The sequence below is a fragment of the Tribolium madens genome, unplaced genomic scaffold, assembly GCF_015345945.1.
Source record: "Tribolium madens isolate multiple individuals breed KSU strain unplaced genomic scaffold, Tmad_KSU_1.1 Scaffold_11;HRSCAF=98;Tcas5.2_LG3b, whole genome shotgun sequence".
NCBI lineage: Eukaryota > Metazoa > Arthropoda > Insecta > Coleoptera > Tenebrionidae > Tribolium > Tribolium madens.
In genome coordinates, this window is record NW_025400975.1 from 194,158 (window position 1) to 208,178 (window position 14,021).

A 14,021-nucleotide genomic window follows, 5' to 3' on the forward strand; every position below is an offset into this window, starting at 1 on the left:
TTTTTCTATTAAACTAAAAATTTGTACAGGACCAGTTATTTTCGATATTTCATTATAACTAATATACAAAATCGATTTGGTTACTAAAATTTACAATTGGTAGAAACTGACAAATTACGTCTGACACAAGTCATTTATAGGTTAGGGCACAAATGTAAATAATAATATTTTTATTAAATTTCTAGATGCAAATGTATTCTGAAGTGAGATGTAAAAAATGCCGAAATAGAATCTTTGGCGAAGAAGAATGTAAATCGTTATTTTTAAGTGCCCACAATATTGTCTTGGACTCGATAAATGACTCTGAATGCAGCATGGAAAATGTTATCTTCCTAAATGAGGATTGCGTTCCTCAGTGGATTAAAGACAGAATAATTGAGGAGAATTGGTCTAAGGGAAGAATAAATTGTCAACAGTGTGATTCAAGAATTGGGGCATTTAATTTTGTTTCAGGCCAGAAATGTAATTGCTCAAATTTTGTCTTACCTTTTGTACACATTATAAAAAGTAAAGTTGATCTGGTATGGTAAATAAAGGGCTATTAACATTGAAAACTCTATTTTGTAAAAAATACAAAAAGTAAAACCTGCTACCAAAATGAATACTAAATATAAAGTGTAAATATAATATTAATTAAAATATGTTGAGCATGAATATTTTGGTATTATAGTAACTATATAAATAATAAAAATATAAATATTGTCAATTTGGAGCTGCTTACAAAAATGTCAAACAAAATAAGTGTAGTAAAAATATCAAAATTATTGTTGTTTACAACCCCCGTCTTTACTCTTCTTCTTTTGTTTTTTCTCCAACGAAGCAGTTCTACGTTGGCCTTGAATCGGCATATATGGTGGAATATTATTTTCGTCATCCATTTCTGAGATATCAGGGGGTGGTAAAACCATCCCAGGGCTACTACTCGAAGTACTTGTAGTTACAGTACTGGAAGTGGTTTCATAACTGGATGAAGAATGCATTCCTCTTTTGGGATATGTAGGGTCTATAGCCATAGCTATGTTGATATGTTGAGAATTCGGCGACAACCCACTTGCATTATCACAGTTTTCGGGTTCTGGATATCTGGGTTTATTGATACGGTTCAAGGGCGACCTAAAAACAGCAAAATTAGTAAAAGGAAAACTAAAGTCTGTTTTTTTTTAAACGGAAATTTCAAATAATAATAATAACGAAAAAAAAAAGTTAGGCTTTTGATTTAATTTAATTTCAATATTCCTTACTTGACCTGACCAATGATTGTGATTTTTTTTAATTAGTTTGGCAACCTTGATTTTCAAATGCAAACGTCAAACTTTTATAGGCAATTGTCAATTAATTTGCGACGGGTGACTGTTGATTTAGCCGTCACCTGAAACATTCTGATATAACAAATTAGAAGGTTTACCAATAAATAATTCAATGTTGTCAATAGATTTTTTGTCACAAAGAAGCAATTATTATTTGCTAGTAGCAAATTATGAGTGAAGTTTTGATGCTATTGATTTGATTTGGTTTTAATTGCTATTGGCTACTAGAAAATTATCAATAGTAATATCCCGAGTGATGATGAAATTGTCGATAATTTTGACTATTTCCCGAACAAAATTTACAATATTTTCATTTTATAAGAAATTAAAAATATATATATTAATGTCAAACAAATTACCTCATGACGATTGGCTAGCAGGATTTATTAAAAAAATAATCTAAACCAATTAATAATCTGTGTTTGAAGTACATAATGGAACTAAAAAAAAATCGATGTTTTACACATTAAAAAAAAATCATTGTTATGCTTTCTTAGATATACCGAAATAAAATTCAAAACAAATTTTCCCAAATGCTTTTTTAGTTTTATTTCATTTTGTTTTCTTCTATTGCCTTTTTTCTTTTCTATTTGAATTATTTAGTTTAAAAAGAAAACAGTTTAAAAAAAAGTAACTCAAAAACAAAATATTTTTGCATTTTTAAACTTTATTGGTCGATTTTGTTTAGTTTTTGAAATAAGTTGTTTTTTGACGAAAAAAATACTGTTTTAAAAAACTTACTACACAAAAACTAAAACAGCTAGCATTTTTTTTGACAACTGCCAAGAAAAAGATACAAACTTTAAGACTAAGTGATTGGCACTTGTACAGATAAAAAAATTAAGAAGTTTTTTGAAAATTAAATAACTTAAAAATTTAAACAGAACACCCTATTTTTTGTTTCTGCATCAAAGATATTATTAAATTATCTTTCCAAAAACATTTACTTTTAAGTGACTAATAACTAAGAAGATATTTAACTATAAACATTAAAAAGAAACAATGGTTTTACCTAAGTTCAATAAATTATTTTGATTTGTTGTCATTTTTTCTCTAGCTATGAGGATAAAAATTTCAAAAACCGAAAGTGAGGTTAGTTGCATAAGACCCGTTTAACATTTTTATGTCAATCGAATAAAAAATCGTCCAAAATTCCGTGTCCGCAATTGTATGTCTATAAAGAATCAAAATAGTGGCAAATTACAAAAAAGTTTATGCAATAACTCGTATTATTGGACTGTCTGGAATCAATATAATCACTTGTGAATTAATGGAAGTTTTCTTGAATTGCTATATTTTGTTTAGAATTTTCGAAGATAATTTCTTTTGAAAATTGCGCTGAACTGCTTAAAACTGTTAGAAATAATTTGAAATTACAGGAATTATTTTACAATTACGAAAATTAAGTTGGAATTGCAGGAATTAATTTAAAATTGTAGGAATTAATCTGTAAATTTAATATTAATAAAATTACTGAATTTGAATTCCTGTGAATTTTTTTAGAATTGGAATTTGAAATTATAGGAATTAAATTAATCCAAAAACTGAAAAAATTACGATGGATTAATAGAAGTACTGGAACTGAATTACCGTAATTACTTGTAAATTACAAAATTACGCTGAATATCTTAGAAGTATAGTAATTAATTTGGAATTACAGAAATTATTTTGATATTACGAAAATCAAATTGGTAGTACGGAAATTATGTTGGAATTAATTTAGAAATATAGGAATTAATTCGAAAACAATAGAATTACAATGAACCCATTATTACTAAATAGAGTTGATGAACAATTTCGGTANCGATTGCGTCGTTATCCCGCATCCATATGCCCCAATGGGGATTCCCCGGTTAATTACCGTTTTTTTCACCACTTTGTTTTGGTATTTATCGAAAATGTGGATTTTTGATTGAATAATTGTCAGCACGTGCCTACTTCCTAGTTCGTTAACGGCTGCAAGGTTTGCTGATCCATATGAAGTGGCACCTGGTTTGGCTCGCGCGACGAACAGGGTGGATATCAACGGACGATAAGGGCGCGCACCCCACTGTACAACGCCCCTTCTCCCTCAACAGCGCGACAGATTAGCAAAAACAAAACCGGCGAAAATAATAACAAAATTATTTTTTGTGCAGTGTTGCAAGCTTATTTCGAAAAGTTAAGACACGTTTCAGACTTTGACGTTTAAGAGATCTTTTACTCTTTTATTGATTAAAAATAGTTTGTTATTAGGTATACAAGTTTTACAACGACGAGCGTAGCGAGGAGTGTAATACAATATACAATATATAAATTTATACTTTGCTTTATTTCTTGACAAATGAAATATCGAGGAACCGTTAACTCTAGAATTAGTTGTACAAATTTTTGGAATCTAATCGTACCTAATTGCTTGGAATTGTTTGGAAGTTTATGGAATTATTAAAATTATTATTGGAATGTCTGAATTAATAGAATTTTTCTTGAATTACTGGATTTTTTTTCACTTTTCGGAGATAATTTCTTTTGAAAATTGCAATAAACTTCTTAAAACTATCAGAATTAAGTTGGAATTACAGGAATTAATTTGAAATTGTATAGAAATTAATTTGAAAATTTATTATTAATAGAATAATAATTAATTAATTAATTGAATTTCGGTGAAATTTTTCTGAACGGGAATTTGGAATTATAGGAATTAATTTACAATTATAGAAATTGAATTAATTTTAAAACAATGGAGTACTGGAATTGAATTACCGGAATTATTTTGATATTACGAAATTACGGAAATTATGTTGCAATTAATTTAAAATTATACAAATTAATATAAAAAATAATGGAATTACAACAAAATAATAGAGTTACTGGAGTTGAATTGTCAGAATTATTTGTAAATTACTAAAAAAAATTTGGAATTAGGTACAAGAATTCTTTTTGGAATTATAATTTATTCTTTTAAAAATTACGTTGAATTTCTTCAAACAATCGAAATTAATTTGATATTGCAGGAATTATTCTAATTAATCTAAAAACAATAAAATTTTGGTGGAATTTTTTGTAATTAGAATTAGTTGTACACATTTTTTCCAATTAACGACCCTCGTTATAGTCTTAAAGTTCGTACTTTTCTCTTTACAGTGGTAAACATTTTTCTAGATGTCCTAACTTTTTCTATATAAGATTTTTAAAAAGAGCATGTTTTCGTTAAGATTTTGTTTTTATCTATTTTGTTATTTAAAAAACTAAAGTTTAATTTTTTTAACTTTGTTTCATATTTTTTAATCATGAGAAAACTTCAACATAAAAACAAGAAAAAAATAATAATAAAAACGTGGTGATTTCCGTTAAAAAAACAGACTAAAATAATGAGCAATACTTTAAGTCCAATTGAGTTGGTCGTACAGCAGGAGGGCCATCTAAATTCCTATCAGTATCAAAGGACGGACGAGTACTAGAATCAATAACTTTATCACCTAAGGCATAACGTGAATCGTAGCTTTTTTGTGGGCTATAATTATTGTCAATTAAATTATGTGATGGTAAAACATCAACAGGTAAACTGTAATTAATATCATCTTCATTCTGATTAGGTAGGGCATATGTATCGTGATTCCTTGGTATTGAGGCTCGAGGGGGGATCATATCAGCTGGATATGAATACGAATCATCTGGCATAATTTGTTGAGATTCGAGTTGTTGTTTTTTAGCAAGTGCTTTCTGTTTAGCCCTTTCCCGAGCCCTTCTTGCCTTATTCCTCTCCCTTTCTTGCAACATTTTCGCAAGTTCTTTGTCTTGAGCCTCGATTGCAAGCATACGATCACGATTCAACAAAGTGTCTTCTAAATTCCCCTCTTGTTCTTGCAATTTTCGGGCTAATTCAGCATCCCGTTCCTCTTGGATTTGCCTTTCTGTGAGTTCATCTAATGGCAGCCCCACTTCAGCGATGTCAATTCTCTCCAAATGTGAAGCCAAATCCGGTTTTCGATACGGTTCGGTGTACAAATCCGGTAGTGGCATTGGTTTGGCTTGTCTCCGAGGCGGTGGAGGTCTTTGGGGTGAAAGTGGGTGTCTTTCTCTGTGTAACATTTGACGAGCAACATTTTGGTCTTGCATTTCAATGAGTCTCCGTTTTTGGCGTTCTTCTCGTTCCAGTTCTTCAGCGAGTTGTTTAGCGACTTGATTGTCTTGTTCTTCTTGTTCGGCTAACATTCGTTGGTAGATTAGGGCTGTTTGTTCGGCCAATTGTTGTTCTCTGAGTTGTTCACTTTTGGCTCGGGGGAAGTCTTCGCGGACTAGAGCATTACGATATTTGTTACCTGAGAGGTGTTCGCTGTATTCTTGGTTTTGGAGACGGTAAGCCAAAGCCCCATCTTCACGAACCATCCATTCTTGACACACTTCGGTTACTCTTCCTTTGGGGAGGGCTTCGCCATCGCGAACTTTTGCTTCAGACATTTTTGGAAATATTTGACTGAGTTATTCACTGATGTTGACACGAAAACATACGGGTCACTGGTCACAAAGCAATCACCTCTTACTCATTATTTCGCTATTTTTGAGGTTAGTACTTGTTAAATGACAAATTTATTAATACAAGAGGGCATTTCGTTGTATAATGCACCATCAATATGGGAATTAATTACATTATTCATGTTCTAATAACAAAGAACTGTTTGAAGTTTGTCGAACTAATAAAAAATGTGTTGACTATCTGTCACCTGTCAGAAATGTCAACTCATTTCAAAATTCCCTAACTTGGCAGCAGTTGTCAACAAGCAAAACACCAGTGTTTTGTTAGTTGCATATTATCTATTTTTATTTATATCAAAAAAATTATACTCACAGAACCAAAAAAATAAGACAATAAGGTTGTTAAATGTAAAACGACCTTCAGTTTTCAGTTTAGCATTTTGGTTTTAAAAAATTAAATTTCACTTTAAAGCCTCGTTCACAGAAAGTGTCAAAATGAAATCCCATTTACATTTACAACAAAATATTAACAATTTTTCAAATGTTATTGATGTAATAAATGATGTCAAACATAAATGTATAAGTATTATTTTTGCATCTTTTTCAAGCATTTTTATGTCTTTCAAATAGCACATGTTTCCCTAAAATTGTTTTATTTGACACAAATAAGCCGAGAGACCACAAAATTTGATTGAAAATGCTTTTTAAGTATGTTTTTCTACTAAAATCTCAGTTTTTGGGCAAGATTTCATTAAAGGGAACTAAAAAATCAACAAATTAAGCCAAAAATTTTATTATTTTTGCTTTTCTGGACCTATTTATGATTTTTTTAAAAGATAACATATTCCATACTGCATTCAGTGATTTATCGAGTTCAAGACAACATTGTAAGCATTTAAAAATTACGATTTACATTCTTCTTCGCCAAAGATTCTATTTTGGCATTTTTTACATCTCACTTCAGAATACATCGGAAATTTTAGTAACAAAAACGATTTTGGATATCAATTATAATAAAACTGGCCCTCTACAAATTATTTTGGTTTAATAGGAAAAAAAACGCTTTGGGCTCGTATTCATATTATTAAGAGATTTTTTTTCAAAAATTGAGCATTATTTTGCTTGTTTTTTTCCATGTCTTTAAATTGGTGACACTGTTTAAGAATCGCGCGCGTTTTTATCTGTCACCAAATGTCAAAATAGTGAAACGTGTTGATTAGTAAAACGTTTCAAATCTGTTAAAATGGATTTTGATGTGAAAGTGTAAATACATTGTGAAAGTTTGGGAACACAGTTTTAAAAAGACTCAAGGCCGCTTGCCCTCAAAGGTAATTTAAAAATTTCTGTTTAATTAATGTCTTTTAGCGCCAAGGTGCATATTAATTTTTTCCGTAATATGACAATTTGAATTCATTGAAATGTTGATTGATTGCAGTAAAAGAATTGTCGTATAATGAATTACTTTAGTGCCGATTTTGGGACTTTTTACTGACGATTTTATGTAACTTTGGTGACGATTTTGAAAAAAAAAATATAATTATCAGTATTGATACATCTGCAGAATTTTTACAGAAAATTGACAAAAGTAGTATTTGAGCAAAAACAAAAATTTTTTGTAAAAATTATCTACCTCTTAATAAGTAAATAATTATAATAATTATTATCATAATTGAAATCACGATAAATTCTTTATTCTTATTTTTAATTCTTTATTACAAAATTTTGTCTTATTTTTATTGTACAAAAAACAATTATCATTAAGATTGTAGAAAAAATGGAACTTAAATTAAGCTAAACTTTTCTTGTTTTGCTTTTTTCATGCTCTTGTAAAGTGCTAGGTAGAATAGGTATTTTCTCATTATTAATGTAATCGAAAAATCCTTATGAACAAAAAACATTTAAGATTGGATAAGTAAGTCGTAATTAGGTTCTCCTGCCCTAGATGACTGCAAGTACTTTATGTGGGTATAACTACTACAACAACTCCTTTTCACCACCTCATCTTCCATCATAATTTTACGCCATTCCATCTAAAAACACATAACACATTAATACATCAGATGAACAAAAGAATAGAACCAAAAATTTTTTCTTAAACGATTTATTTTTCAAAAACTACTATAAAATGTGACGTTTCTCGAAAATAGATTTCTTTTCAAAGGCTATGATATAAGAATTACTAGTCCCTAACTATATTTAATTCAATTTTTATCGAATAAATTTCAAATAAATTGCTATTTTGAAAATAAAATCGCATATCTCATAAACAAACCATAATTTCATTCTTAAGCTTTAATTTTTATTAATTATTATTTTCTGAAAAAAACGCTTGGTTCTATACTTTTTGTTCACTCCCTGTATAATCACAGTCACAAATACATACAAGTTTCTTATATTTTTCTTTTTTCAAAATATAGTCCTTGCCAAAAATTTTCAGGACTTCGGATCTCTCACACCATGGCCATATCATATAGTCCAACATTCCAGGCTTACCGCCCCCAAAAAATGGACCTGGCCTGTCAGTTAATTCCTTTTCAAAAGTTGCAAGTCCTTCGGAAATAATTTGGGCCTCGTCGTGTTCAATACGACCCAAGGAGACTGTTTTCAGTAAAGCGTTAATAATCTAACCCAAAAATTAACCCAAGAAATTGGTAAATCCTAATTTTGAAATATTATTTCACCTTGGTAAATTGCTTCAGTAAAAGTTGGTCTTTGGCTTTTTGCAGAGGGTCCCTTGCATGTAATCGATGAGTGTTGTATTTTTCATCTAAGTAATCAGCAATAATTAAAGATTCATAGAGAACTTCTCTATTATCTAGTTCAAGTGCTGGTACTTTACCCATTGGTGATTTATCAAACATCCATTCAGGTTTGTTAACCAGATTTATGTTAACCACCTCGTATCTAGAATTGTAAGCAATTATACAGGGGTTACCAGTTAAACCCAACATTAGAAGTATTCGGAGTTTTGATAATGATATTTATCCAAAAAAATTGTTGATTTGTTAATTATTTTGTCAATTAAAAATCAAAAGAAAGATCAAACTCTTCTCTTTCAAATTAGTAACCTAAATACGATTTCATAATAGTTAAAAATTTCAAAGTTGTCAATTTTTTAAGAGGAAAAAAATCTCAAAAACAGCTCAACTTAGGTATAAAAAAGGTTCCTCAAAATCACTTGAGTGATCCAAAAACGTAATAAAAAATATAGCTTTCTATTTAAAATAACAAAGTTGATATCTACTTTCAGTATAAACATTTTGAAAATATTTTCATGGCTATATGCAAATTTTAGATAAATACAGGTGCGCCAGAACTTGTGTACCAGGAATATGGAAAAAAATGTTAAAAAAATTCTATCTATAAAAATTTCGAAGTTATGAGAGTTTATTGAGTCTATTCATTTCTGTTGGGAAAATAATTTTCCAAGTTTTTTTTGCTACAGGCTATTAGAAGAGGAAACAAAGAAGTTGTATCCTAAATTGTAACTCTGTTTAATGTTATTTGTAGCTTTTATTGGCAAAATTTTTGTATCTTTACTAAATAATTATAAAGAAAAACATTTACAAGATCATCAGTATCGTTAAATAGATAAAAAAAAATTCAAATGTCAAAAATAAATCTCAAAATTTTTTGACAGATAAAGTTTTTAAACATTTTTTTCATGTTCCTGGTATCTTATCTCACTTGAAATTTTTCTCTGGGGAGCGAGTTCTGACACACCCTGTATCATTGACTCCCAATACTTCCAATGTGGGGTGGTTTCGACGGAACACCCTATATAAAATAATAATAATTGTTTCAGGGTAATTTACATTTGCGATTCAATTAAACTGCTCCTAAACGTACTGAAATAGTCATTAGAACAAATTTTATTTAAACTAACACGTAATAGTTTGAAATTAACCAAATCTACTTCTCCTTGTTTTGTATAAAATGGCGCTGTTAAAAAACCTATTTCAATTTTAAATGAAAGCAAAATAAATTGAATTGCAAACTTGAGAAAAAAAAAAAGATTGCCGAAACCCGGGATCGAACCAGGGACCTTTAGATCTTCAGTCTAACGCTCTCCCAACTGAGCTATTTCGGCTTGTTAAAAAGATTGTTGATAATGTGATTGATAACGTACGGTATCTTTTTTGCATCTAATACTAGAATTACTCGTTGACAGTAAGGACAAAATCGATTACTATACAGGCGAAGTTTTCCTCTTCGAACAGGAGAAGGTTTCCTTGATCCTAAAAAATATAATAACACTAATTAATAAAAGTGAAAATAAAACACATGGCAAAATATAGATTAGATATGTCGACAGGTCAACCTGCGATTGAAACTTTTTTTATTTACAGAGAAAATCCGATAAATTTGAAAAAATAAAACGTCTCTTGTGTGGTGTGTTTATATTGATGTTTTTTTGGATAAAAAAATCTAATCTAAATTTAAGGAATTAATTTTTTCATTACTAGTTTTCTACACTTTTCATTGTATTAAAACTCACCCTGTAGGTAAAATATGACTTGAGAAAATAAGTTTTTATTTAAATCATCTATTAATTCCCTCGATGCTACGCATCTAGGGTAATAAACAGCTCCGCTATAAAAATTTCTTCTCTACGTTGTATATAATATACTATTATTTTTAAAGAATATAAAATGATGGTGACATTAAATAAGAGAGGTAGAAGAACTTTTTCCGATTTGTACACGTCATCCATACTAAAGGTTGCATGCAGGAAGTTTATCTGTTCTATATTTACACTTTGTGTCTTCTAAAAGTCGATAATCCGCTTCGATTCCAACTTTGTTGGTTCAATGTGCTTTTATGCAGTGATTTTTCCAACAGGTGCATAAATAGGAAATAAGAGGTCAACCTCATATGTTGTCAAATATAATGAAACAGAATTAAAAATAAGTATGACAGCATTCACCGTAACTTCTTGAAATAGTGTGTATTAACACAAACAAATGAAAATAAAATACTCAAATAAAATTAAACGAAATGTTGATTTTATGATAACATTAAATTTTGTGATATGCTAATGCAAAAAATGAATGAAAACAGAAATTGGAAGATTGCAAAATACAAATATTTACTTATTTAGTGGCATTAGCATTAGGTATGTCAATAAGAAAAATAAAATTAAAAATTAGTACAAAATTAATAAATTATTAGTTTCATTTTGGTTGAAACAATTTTTTTATAATCAATTCTTATTATAGGTATGAGTAATACTAATAAATTCATACATGCATGGTGTAACTTACCTTTGGTAAGATGTTTGGAATTCATAATTTTTTCGCACTTTATTTTATATTGCTATTAAGTTGGTAAAATCCTTTATGTTACCAAATGTGTTATCAAACTGTAAAAGTAGAATTTTCGCAGACAGCTGAAGGCGAACTGAAATCATAGTTTTAAGTGACGGTCATGCCAAACAACTTTTCTACAACGCGCATTCGCATAATGCAAACTCTAAATTTATACATAATATTATGTATAACTAAATAATTTGTTTTTGTTCATTTACAAATTCATAGTACTGTCCTAAAAATAATTTAAATAGAAAGCAGTGCCTCCGCTGCCGGCAATAGTGCCCGAAAAAATAGACCCGATCCACAGAATTATAGATTATACCATGGACAGATCTTAGCAATCTTTGAGGTGGGACAGGATTAATTTTCGGGTTTTTTTTTTCAAAAAAGTTTATTGTACAGGATGTCCCAAGTTTTAGGGCCGGCGCAAAAATAAATATTTCTACTGATTAAAAAAAATTTTACAAACGAGGATTATGGAGACTTCATTTTGATGCTTTAATATTGTCCAAAATTTTTAGCATGTCAGTGAGACCAAATTTGGAAAAAAAAATTGTATTTTTTGTATTGTAACTTATTTTTGGGACACGATGTATAGTTGAAAATAATTTTAAGCAACGAACTAGATTAGTATCTATCAATTTCCCATATACATGTTTTAAAATATTATCGTTTAAAGGTAATATTGGACTTTACCAACTCGCTGGGACAGCCTGTATAGTAAATTAAAAACACAAATTCAAGTTTAAAAAACGAGTAGCGTAGTCACGTGTTATTTTAAAACATGAGTGCTTCAAAGTTTTATGAAACGAGTTTTTAGCAATTCTTTTATTAAAAATTAAAAAAATATATTTAGATTATTAATTCTAAACAACTTTTTGACGTATCCGTTTATAAAAAGCAATTATCTTGAAAATAAAATTAAAAATCATAATTGGCCGATGATTTTGAAATGTGGTATAGTGGCCTAAATGTTGATTCTAACCAACTTTTCCTAATAACTTTTTGTCGTATTTGCTACATAAAAAAAAAACTTTATAGAAAAATAGTTTTTTTGATAAGGCATACAAGTCGGGTTGAATGCCAAAAAATGAAAATTTAAATCGAATTTTTTTTATTTTTTACGAGAGTCGTTTCACCTATTTCGTCTAATGATAATGAAAAATTTATTTCTCTATTTCTGATTAAAAAAAATGGCCAAAAAGTTTAATACACATCTTGTGTGTTAACCATTTTACGAGACTCAATTATTATGAACACACTCTGCTAAGTGGCAAATTAATTTCACCCTGTAAAATTTCATTTCTACCACATGAATGTAAATATCTATATATTTTCGAGCACTGCTTATCTTTTATCTATTCCAATATTCTAAACGGGATAGATAACTTACAAAACACGTTTGCTTGGTAATGGTCTAAGATCAGTGGTCTAATGTGAACAAAATAATAATAAAGTTCAAACGTAGTACTTCAAAAAAATTAAATACATTGTATTTACTCACAGTTCAAAAAACAGTTTCTATAATTTTTTTTCAGCCGATAAGTATTGAATAATAAAAGAAAAAAATTAAATACCAAGAATAATAAAACAAATCTTCCAAACGCGGTTGTATGCAACCCGACGTTAAACCATTAAACCTGCGCAGTATCAAAAATCATTGGCGCGTGTTACAAGAGTTTCAAAGAGGTTTTGCTCTTTCAGTCCCTCGAGGTTCGAGTTGTGGTTTCGTTCACATAGTGTTTGAGTGGAATCTCAAAAGAATTTAAGTGTTATTGTGAATTGTTTACAAATGTTGTCTTCTGTTATATCAATGTTTTTTCAACAAATATACAAAGTGGAAGATTCTTAACGGTTATTTGAATAATAAATAAATAAATAATTTGTTAAAATGACCAGTGGAAAAGAAAATATCGATTGGGGTGAGGATTTCGACGAGACGATTTACAAAAGTTGCTTTGCTCGTTCAGTGGCAGTGAATTCACAATATAAACAATTGAAAACATCGGAACAGCTGCAACCAGAGGAAAAAGATTCTTCCCAGGAGGAGTTTAAAAGATTATCTGGTCGACCGTTACTATTAACTCAACCTATAGTTGAGGAAATTAAAGTGAGAAAGGTTAGTATACCACTTATCAAGTTTTTTTACTTTTTTTAACGTAATAAAAATTAAATTTCGTTTGTTACGACTTTTTATAAAGATCTTGATAAATTTTTAAGATGTTGTCACTTATTTTCTCATGCCATTGTATTTCTTAAAACAATATAAAAGTGATAAAAGATTTTTTGTGTAGAAGGAAACTAAATTAAAAAGTTTTGGGTTTTGTTCACTTTCTATTTTTTACTTTATGTCAGAGACTTTTAATTAAATTTACTGTAATTGCAGTAAATAATTAATTCATTTGGAAGCTCAATACGAGAGTTAACATTCACTTAACATCTGGATAATTACTTACTCAATTAAATCAATTTGCAAAATGAATCGTAATTTTTATTTCTAGTAGGACATCCTATATGGCTTTTCACTTGTAATATTTTTATTAGACATAATATAAATTAATATACCAGGTGAACAGAAATTATGGAACCAAACGTTTTTTGCTTAAGATATTTATTTTTTGGAAAAAAAACAATGATGAATGAAAAGTGTGACGTTTTGCAAGAAAAAAAAATCGATTTTTTTTGTTTCTGAGTTCTACAGTTTGTTTTGCACAAGTTATGACAAGTCTCTACGAATTATTCAGTTTTTATTGAAAAAAAAATCATATAAGGGCAAAACTCATTTTTTTCATTTTCAAAATACTTTAATTTTTATTAATTATTATTTTCTGAAAGCAAATGGTTAAAGAAAACTCTTGGTTTCATACTAGTGTTCACCCTGTATCTCTGATTTTTAGAGGTACATTTTTAAACTGCATTTTTCATGTTCTATTTTTGGGATTGTTAA

The 14,021-nt window shown here is 29.1% G+C and overlaps 3 protein-coding genes and 1 non-coding gene across 4 annotated transcripts in view; 1 reads left to right on the forward strand and 3 right to left on the reverse strand.

The window, feature by feature from the left end:
* Positions 1–541: 541 nt before the first annotated feature.
* On the reverse strand, positions 542–6,012 carry LOC123010433 (putative uncharacterized protein DDB_G0271606). Its single transcript, XM_044407365.1, has 2 exons — positions 4,669–6,012; positions 542–1,113 (listed from the first exon to the last, which is right to left on the reverse strand). Exons 1-2 carry the CDS (start codon positions 5,745–5,747, stop codon positions 762–764), a joined length of 1,431 nt encoding a protein of 476 aa, XP_044263300.1. The 5' UTR covers positions 5,748–6,012; the 3' UTR covers positions 542–761.
* A 1,451-nt stretch (positions 6,013–7,463) lies between these two features.
* LOC123005665 (pyrimidodiazepine synthase-like) lies at positions 7,464–11,180 on the reverse strand. Its single transcript, XM_044399517.1, has 5 exons — positions 11,027–11,180; positions 9,892–10,000; positions 8,444–8,666; positions 8,146–8,385; positions 7,464–7,792 (listed from the first exon to the last, which is right to left on the reverse strand). Exons 1-5 carry the CDS (start codon positions 11,049–11,051, stop codon positions 7,661–7,663), a joined length of 729 nt encoding a protein of 242 aa, XP_044255452.1. The 5' UTR covers positions 11,052–11,180; the 3' UTR covers positions 7,464–7,660.
* Positions 9,780–9,852, reverse strand: Trnaf-gaa. The gene has a single exon. It is a non-coding gene; the product is annotated as a tRNA-Phe (tRNA).
* A 1,608-nt stretch (positions 11,181–12,788) lies between the features above and the next one.
* The window catches only part of LOC123005659, a 28,397-nt gene continuing 27,164 nt past the window's right edge, over positions 12,789–14,021 (forward strand). The window contains exon 1 of the mRNA XM_044399507.1: positions 12,789–13,193. Within this exon, the coding sequence (XP_044255442.1) occupies positions 12,966–13,193 (228 nt within the window). The 5' untranslated portion in view covers positions 12,789–12,965. The remainder of the gene's footprint in view (positions 13,194–14,021) is intronic.